Source organism: Cucumis sativus, chromosome 2, assembly GCF_000004075.3.
Source record: "Cucumis sativus cultivar 9930 chromosome 2, Cucumber_9930_V3, whole genome shotgun sequence".
Lineage (NCBI taxonomy): Eukaryota > Viridiplantae > Streptophyta > Magnoliopsida > Cucurbitales > Cucurbitaceae > Cucumis > Cucumis sativus.
The window spans coordinates 1,055,042-1,063,829 of NC_026656.2; the positions used below are offsets into that span (position 1 = coordinate 1,055,042).

Here is an 8,788-nt window from a genome sequence, read left to right on the forward strand (position 1 = left end):
GTTTATTAATTTTTATAGTAAATATTTTAATTTGTTTTATTATTTTTAATTTTTTTTCTTTTGATATAATTGATTTTTTAAAAATAAATTTACATTTTTTGAAAACTAATTTTTTCTTTTAAAACTTTAGTTAATTTTTTAAGACGTTTACTTATTATCTTAATATAAATATATATATATATATATATATATATATATATATATATATATATATAAAGTTTTCAAACCATTAATAAATTAAAAACCAAAACAACTACTTTTAATCTTTATCATTAAAATGATTTCTTAAAATAGGAAAAAAATTATTGAAATTTAATTATTCCAAACCATTACGTTAAGTCAATGTATCTTTACTTTTACTTTGACTTTTGTGTTCATAGATAAGGGAGAAATTTTATACACAAGAGTAATTTTATTTTATTTTTTCATATATTTACATTTAAAACTTTAACAAAATATAAATACAACTTCATTTTAAAAAACAAATCTATTGTTTTATAAATAAAAAATGATGACAATAATTTACGTTAAAATTGACCTCGAATGATTGAATACATATGGATGCATGGAAATTTGCTTATACAAATACAAATAAAGTTTTTGAATTTGAAAAATATGGATTAAAGAATTAAAAAAAATAAAGTTTTGATTCTAAATTTGAAACTAAAGTTTGAATTTCAAGAACACAAAAAGGACACAAGTATTCTAAAAAACAAATCCAAAGAATGGCATTGGGATAATCATAAAATCATGAGAATCCAATTCCAATTCCTCTTTTTGTGAGATTGTGAGAATTGAGATTAAGTAATCAAAATAAATTAGATTTTACTCTTTATATATAGTTTAATAATATCTCATTTGATAGTTTTTTTAATAAATATTTATCATAAAAACCATTGGTCAGAGTTGTTGCAAACTTTTTCCAGGAACCAAATTGTAAAATATATCAGATATCACTACAAAATAGTAAAACACTTCCAAATATAACGGTAGGAATAGATTGGAGTGAGTATCGGCTCAGTCGGTTTTCAGACCAAACATACTACGATTAACTTTAGTAAATGTTAAAACTGATATTGATCATGAAAGAGTGCGTCAATCAATCTACCAATCAATTAAATTCGACTTAAACCTTTGATTTTCTTAAAAATTATGCTTTATGTTTAGATTTTTCTCAAACAGATTTAGATCGAATCTCCTCTTATCTTTAATCGACTACTCTTAGTTTGATGGATCGATTCATTTCATCAATCGTTCATGATCCCTCAGCTAAAACTAGCTCAAAGCTAACCATTGTTTTTATAGTAATTTTTGCTTGTAAAATAATAATTTTAGTGTTTATATGGATGGAGAGGAAAATTCCAATATGGATCAAAATTAATCCAAACTCAACTAACATAGTCGGAGAATATCCCAAGTTCAATTTTCTCACAAAAGAGGGACACATTTTAGTTTTTCTTTTCTATAATTTAATTATATATCATTTTTTTTGGCTAAATTGTAAATTATATTCAAAACTTTTGAAAATTATTCTCGAGGAAGAAATTAGAACTATTAGGAGGTAAGATGAGAGCACCACCAATGTATGAATTTTACGTGTTTGAAGTACTATAACGTTTATTTTCCATCTTGATATATGATTCTCTTCAGGTCAATTTTGAAAACCAATACCCAATGAATAATAACAGATCTGTTTTCCAGTATATTCATTGTTGATATTTGATAATATTTATAATAATACTATTTTACGATATAGTTTTGACAATAAATTTTTCGCTTGAGTGATTTATAGTCGAGTTGACCTGTAGAAGACATCTCACCAACTCAATATTGATAGGATTATAACACAAACTAATTGCTTAACTCTATGTCAACTGTAACTTGAGTCGAGCCTCATACCTGGATGACAATGCCAAGTAGTTTGACGGTAAAAACAGTCCGCTAGACTCGACGATTACCCTAATGTCTTTCGCGAGGTAATATTGTAAATCTAGAAAAAGAAAAAAGCAATTTTTAAGAAATAAAATTTATAATTTATAATTTAATTTTTTGATGTCTATTTTTATTTAATTTAATTTTCTCTAACTTCTATAGTGATGACTGGCGAATTGGTACCTTGAAATTAAATTAAATTAAATTTATTTTCGTTGGGTGGGGAAAAGGGCAGAAAATGCCATACAAGTTATTCTCTTGATTCGAGGAGAGAGTTGTGTTCTTCTTCCCAACATTTTTCATGGAGTTTCATTTCATTGTTGAAAAAGGAGAGAGATCAGATTCAGATCGATTCTTATCATCAACACAACTTTCTTCTCCATTCATCACATTCCTAGCTCATTCTCATCTTCTCTTCCACTTTAACTTCAACTACTCACTTTCTCTTCTTACTCAATATCATGCCTCTTCTTCTCTTTCTTTCTAGGTTTTTTTAACTTCTACCTTTAATTTCTTTCCCTCCTTCTCTTGCATCACCTCACTTCATCTTCCAGGTTTCTTTCTCTTTCAATTCATGTTTTCCTTTGTTTCATTGCTCAAACTGAACTGAGCTTTGTTTTGAAATTGTAATTGTAGGAGCTTGTTTGTTATTTACTTTTTTTTTTTTTTTAATGAAGATGATGATCGGAGGATGTTACTTGTTTTATGTGTTTGTAATGTGCTTTCATTTTCTTCTTCACTTTCTAATTTTGCTATGTTTGGCAGTTTTCTTCCTCCAGATCTATGGTTCACTTTGCTGTTTTGATTTATGTTTCTGGCTTTAAATCTGGATTTCCTGTTGCCATGTGCTTGTACTTGATGAAAATAGGGGTTTGTTGTTGTTGTTGTTTTTGGAGGTTAGGGATGGGGTTTCGGGGCAAATGCATCTCGATCTTAACTTGGAAAATGCCTTATGTTGTCTCTGGAAGACTTGTTTGTTTGGGTTTTTGTGAATTCTAACAGATTTTTTTTTTGTTAATTCATGAATCTGACCTTTCCTGAAGCTTCTGTGTACTTATTTTGCTTTCGGACCTGCACAAGCCTGCTAAAATGAGCTTCAGCTTATAATGATTTTGCTTTAAGAGATATACTTCTACATTACTTCAAGGATTTTCGATGGAAGTTTTTGTATAGAATGCCGTTGGAGTATGAAACTATTGCCTTTCCTTCCCTTTTTTCCTTTTTTCTTTTCAACTCATTCTTTTTACTTCTTTCTCTTTTTCACATTTACTTTCATCAATTTCGTCCGTTACAGATGTTTCAAATCGGAGCTTCTTTATTATAGTTAAGATTTCAAAGTTATATGAGTTGTCTTATCTGATTTAATTTCTAGTGTTCACAATTTTAAGCTTTGATTAATTGATGCCAGGCTTATAGTTATGGTCTTGAATGCAACATACCGAATGCGTGTTTCTAAAGAAAGAAGTTGTGGCTGCAGATACACCAGAAAGTTTGCTGAAGAGTAGTTTCTAATGTCTTGTGGAAGCTAGGAAACATTTTTCGGCAGAAAAGAGCTTGTTCACATACCATGTTCTGAATTCATCCAACCACCTCGATTCCTAGTGCTCGTCTTCCAGATCATAAAGCATCTCACCATGCTCAAGCAAATACTGAGCAAACTTCCTAAGAAGTTGCAGAAATCGGATACGGTGGATTCTGCAACAAATGAGTCTGGCAACAATACTTCTCGTCTGGGACATGTATTCCAGTGTACAAATGTAGGGAGCGCCTTCTCGAGTAAATTAAATGTTGTGAAGCGTGTTTCATCAGCGGTTTTCCCTGCAAGTATTGCAGCAGAAGCAGTGGATCCCCACTTGTCATTCAAAGATGTTCCGAATCCGCAGAAGCAGAACTTGTTTGTCAGTAAATTGAACTATTGCTGTGAGGTTTTTGATTTGAATGATATGGAGAAACAGGATCTTAAACGTCAAATGTTGATAGATGTTGTTGATTTTGTTACATCTGGATCTGCAAAGTTCACTGAGACAGCAATTTCATCAGTATGTAAGTTGTGTGCTGCTAATCTTTTTCGCGTGTTCCCACCCAAATCACGTTCAACTTCAACTGGTGGAGAAACAGAGGATGAAGAACCAATATTTGACCCAGCTTGGTCACATTTGCAAAATGTATATGATCTACTGCTTCATTTTGTCAGTAGCAACTCCCTAGATGCAAAAGTGGCCAAAAAATATCTTGATCATTCTTTCATCCTGAGATTGCTCGACCTCTTTGATTCCGATGACCCAAGAGAAAGAGATTGCTTGAAAACAATCCTTCACCGTGTCTACGGAAAGTTCATGATACACAGGCCTTTCATCAGGAAGGCTATTAGCAATGTCATGTATCGTTTTGTTTTCGAGACGGAGCGGCATAATGGAATTGCAGAGCTGTTGGAGATTTTTGGTAGCGTGATTACCGGGTTTGCATTGCCATTGAAGGAGGAACACAAGACATTTTTATGGAGAGTTCTAATTCCTCTTCACAAACCAAAATCAGTCGGAATTTATCATCAGCAGTTAACATATTGTATTGTACAGTTTATAGATAAGGATCCTAAGTTGGCCAGTACAGTTATAAAGGGACTTTTAAGATATTGGCCTTTAACAAATAGCCAGAAAGAGCTGATGTTTTTAAGTGAAACAGAAGAGATTTTGGAAATGATCAGCATGGTTGAGTTCCAGAAGATCATGGTCCCTCTCTTTCGTCGAATCGGATATTGCTTGAATAGCTCTCATTACCAGGTATGATTATTGCTTCCTAGATTTTAAGGGTCTGATTTAGATTGCTGTTTTCTTTTATTTAACTGCATTTCACTAGATTTTGGTTTTTCTTGTGTTATTGTATATGCATATTTTACAAGCATGGAACGGCTTCAAATGGATTTATTCCTTGATAAATATGAAGAATTAGGATTCGTTCCAAGTCCCTAAACCTAGTCTATGTTGATTTGATTCGACTCCAATGTGTTTTTGAGTGTTTAGTTGATTTTTGGTTGGTACATTTGTTTACTTTTCCAATTCTCTTAGGTGGCAGAGAAAGCTCACTTGCTTTGGAACAACGAACACATCATCAATCTTATCGCTCACAACCGGCAAGCGATCATACCGATTATCATCCCAGCTCTTGAACGAAATACACAAAAGCATTGGAACAATGCCGTACTAAATCTAACTTTAAATGTGAAGAAGTTGGTTCACGAGATGGACGAGGAACTCGTGCTTGCTTGCCAGGTTGACTTGAAGGAGGAACAGTCGAAGTTGGTTGCAGCGGCAGAGAAGAGGAGATTGACATGGGAGCGGCTCGAGAATGCTGCAAGACCACAGCCAATATCTCCTAACATTTCATTTCTGGTAGAACCAGCAACTTGTGCAGTTGCTGGCTAAGCCACTCAGAATCGGAAGATCTGAGTCAACAAAACAACGGTATCATCATTACTTTTGCAGTAGTACACCCGGATCATCTAGTTCTTTGATTCAACTGCACAAAAAGCGTCTCATCCGTCTCATCGAGATTGCGACGAACAAGTTACAGACGATGGATATGATCAGGTCCTGATGAAACTTTCTGTACAGGTGTGTGGGTAAAAAGCAGGAGCAGCCTATTTGGTTGTTATTGCCATAAATTTGAGGAAATCTGTATCCTTGATCAAACAGTGTGTTTCTTCACTGTTTTTTTCTTTCTTTTTTCTTTTTCCTTTTTCCATATCTCATTCATGATGGGATTTTGTGCTTTTGAGTTCCAATGGCACTGGCAGCGTATTGATGAAGCCTTCAGCTATGAGCTTGTTTGTTCTTCTGAAAATTCAATGTCTTTCTTCTCTTGAATTCCAAACAGGATGGTGAATCATCCTCATTTCTTTGAGATGGTGATGGAGCCCGAGAATGCATTTTTCTGTCCTTTGCCTTTTAACCCTCTTTTTTTATCTCCAAAATTATATAATAAAATGTACATTTTGCTCTCTCTATATGTATTGGCGGAGGGCGGAGGGCGGAGGGCAGAGGTTTGAATCAACCTTAGCAATGTAAGTGATATTTCTTGTTGGAAAAAATACCTTTTTTTTCGGGTTTAGTTTCTGTTTGATTCTTGCACATTTATGTCTTATTTGGTAACCACCTTGTTTTTATTTCTTATTTTTTCCAGATTTCTTAAAATTCTAAAAATAAGTTAAAAGATAAGTCTTTTAGTTTTTAAATTTTCGCTTGATTTTTAAACCATTGGTAAAAGAAAGGAAGAAGGAGTGTTGATAGTTTTAATTCTAAAAAGATAAAAACGAAAATCAAAATGGATACTAAAAGGACTTTTTAGGTTTGGAGTTTGGTTTTAATTTAGTTTTTAAGTCTTTAAACAATTTTGTTATATTTTATAAATGGTATTAAAATTGTAGCCATACAATGAGAGGTTTGAAGTAAGAGTTAGAGGTGTGGGTGTATATGTATGATATCTAAGAACTAAGAAGAAAGAAAAGGGTGTGATTGTGAGAGCAAGGGAAGTAGGGTAGTCCATGAAACAGAGGATAATGGAAAAGAAAAAGGAGGCAATTTCTGAGGTGTTATCTGCCATTTGAAGCTCAGTCCCCTTTTTCCCAAAGGGGACAATTTGATTGTACAATTATTGCTTTCTTCTCCTTCACCATTTCTCCCACATTTTCCTTCTCCACACTTTCTCATTTCTTTCAAAATTTATTTTTAATTTTCATATCCTTACACGATTTCAATCTTTTTCAAAACATAGTTTTGAAACGATTTTAAAGGGTGCTTTTGATTCTTAAAATTCATGGATCTAATAGTACAATTTAATTTTATATTTACTAAATTCTTTTGGGTTTAAATTTTTAATTTTTTTTTGAATTTATTAAATAAAGTTGAAAATGCAAAAACTTGTTTAAGACACACTCTCAAAAGCTTACTAATCAAATAGATGTAACCATCAAAGTTCAGTGAAAAATCTAATTAAAATTGGTGGTTGACAATGTGTATCAATTTGCATTCGTCCCATTTAAAAACATTCTAACTATGATATATAATAACTCATTTAGATGAGTGGTATAGTGCTTTTGTAATCAAGATCAAAAAAGAGAAATTTTCTAATGTGATTAAACCTCTTGTTTTTTCAAGGCCATAGTGAATTTTGTTCGAATTTTGAAATTTTACTCACCATGAAGCAATTTTATAAAATTGTCTTGATTTCTTCTCGTTCATGTGCGACCAACTTTAAGACTATGCACCAACTCGGCAGTTGCACACGAGCAACTCCAAATTGTAAATATTGATCTAAATATCAATATTTGGAATATGAAATTTTGGTATATTTGTAATTGTTTTAAAGTATTGCTACGTAGTAATATAATTAAAAATTAAAATTGAGAAGCAATCACGTGTTTACTTAGAGGGAGAGAGAGAGAGAAAAAGGCGAAACCAGAGGGTTTTAGGTTTCTTCTTCGCTCATAGTAATTGCCCAACGACTTCCATTCAATCCTTTTCCACACTCTAAACTTTCCATCGCCAAACCTAAACAGAGATTCCCAATTTCGGAACTGAAAGAAAGAAGGGATGTACCACGTTCTTCCACCGCAAGAACAGCATTTCTCTTACATTACGTACGATGTCCAAAGACGCCAATCAAGATAAAGGCTGTGTCTCTTCGCTCTGTAAGAACGACGATCTCTTTAATTTCTTCCATTCTTCCATTTTTCTAATTTTTCTAATCGATTTGAATAATTTTATCAGTTTATTCGCTGTGTGTTGCTGTTTTTGCTGATTCGAATTAAACTTGCGTGTGTTGCTTGAAGTGTGTTTGTTGTTGCTGCGATTGAGTTATATAGTGTATTCCATCTTCGATTCAATAATCATCTAAATTTCTATCTTTCGGTGTTTTGTTAGAAAATTTATATAAAAAAAAAAGAGAAAGAGGAGAATTAGGCTTTGGAGAGATATTGGATGTAATTTGTTCTGAGTTCTTGTTTTTTTTTCTTCTTCAATTTCTTTGATTTAATAAAAAAGAGTCTGGGTTGTATATTTGTATTCTTACCATGTTCCAATTTATTTTTCAAATTAGAGATAAGAACAAGGTATTTAGCAACATTTAAAAAGAAGTTATTAATATAGAAAAGTTTACCGATATCTCTCCAAAAAAATTTGTATAGAAGACACTATACGCTATATAATAAACACACTTCAACAGATATCTGAATGCTTTCGAGTAACAGTCACTATATTTATAGTATTTGTAGCAATAAATTTTCACATTATATTTTGTAATATAAATGTAAATTTTAAAATTACATAAAAAACTTTTTCATGAAATATTGGTGAGAGAATGGAAATTTAGATATCAACTTTGTTGCATTATTTTCTACAGAAGTTGAACTCTTAAGATGATGGTAAAGTTTAGTTAAAATAAAATATTATTTAATGTATATTGTAATATGACAATTAAAAATTAATATTAAAATATAAAAATCAATAATGTGAGGGAGTCAGTATTCGACCCCTTATTAAATCCACCTTTGCCGACACTTATAGACCACAATGACCAATATTTACGAGATGGTCTAGGTCTAGGTCTAATTAATCTATCACTAACAAACGTTTATATATGCAATTTTTAAATAATATTACTATACGTGCTAATACTATCCCAAATCTTTGTTATTAAATTGTTATTATAACATTTTTTTTTGGATTTGATGTGTTAGATTTTTATTCAATTTATTATTATTATTATTATATCTCTTTTAAAACGTCGGGAAACATCTTTAGAAAAAAGCACAAGTTGGAAAACATCGATCAATTTATACTTATAAACTTTAAAAGTTCTA

General features: G+C 31.7%; 1 protein-coding gene and 1 long non-coding RNA gene across 3 annotated transcripts; both read left to right on the plus strand.

Annotated features, from left to right (window-relative positions):
* The first annotated feature begins 2,158 nt into the window (after positions 1–2,158).
* Positions 2,159–6,039, plus strand: LOC101206275 (serine/threonine protein phosphatase 2A 57 kDa regulatory subunit B' kappa isoform). 2 transcript variants are annotated; one of them, XM_004139286.3, is made up of 3 exons: positions 2,159–2,486; positions 3,341–4,712; positions 4,998–6,039. In XM_004139286.3, the coding sequence occupies exons 2-3, from the start codon at positions 3,567–3,569 to the stop codon at positions 5,352–5,354; spliced, it is 1,503 nt and encodes a 500-aa protein (XP_004139334.1). In that variant the 5' UTR covers positions 2,159–2,486; positions 3,341–3,566; the 3' UTR covers positions 5,355–6,039. The 2 variants fall into 2 exon arrangements, with proteins under 2 accessions (XP_004139334.1, XP_011648669.1); XM_011650367.2 differs by having other exon boundaries at positions 3,410–4,712; positions 4,998–5,409.
* A 161-nt stretch (positions 6,040–6,200) lies between these two features.
* LOC116402026 lies at positions 6,201–7,997 on the plus strand. The gene is made up of 2 exons (XR_004214382.1): positions 6,201–7,618; positions 7,698–7,997. It is a non-coding gene; the product is annotated as an uncharacterized LOC116402026 (long non-coding RNA).
* Positions 7,998–8,788: the final 791 nt, after the last annotated feature.

Coding starts and splice junctions, on each gene's coding strand:
- LOC101206275 (XM_004139286.3), top strand. CDS start 3,567: ATGCTCAAGCAAATACTGAGCAAACTTCCTAAGAAGTTGCAGAAATCG. Junction 4,713..4,997: donor TGAATAGCTCTCATTACCAG/GTATGATTATTG, acceptor CAATTCTCTTAG/GTGGCAGAGAAAGCTCACTT.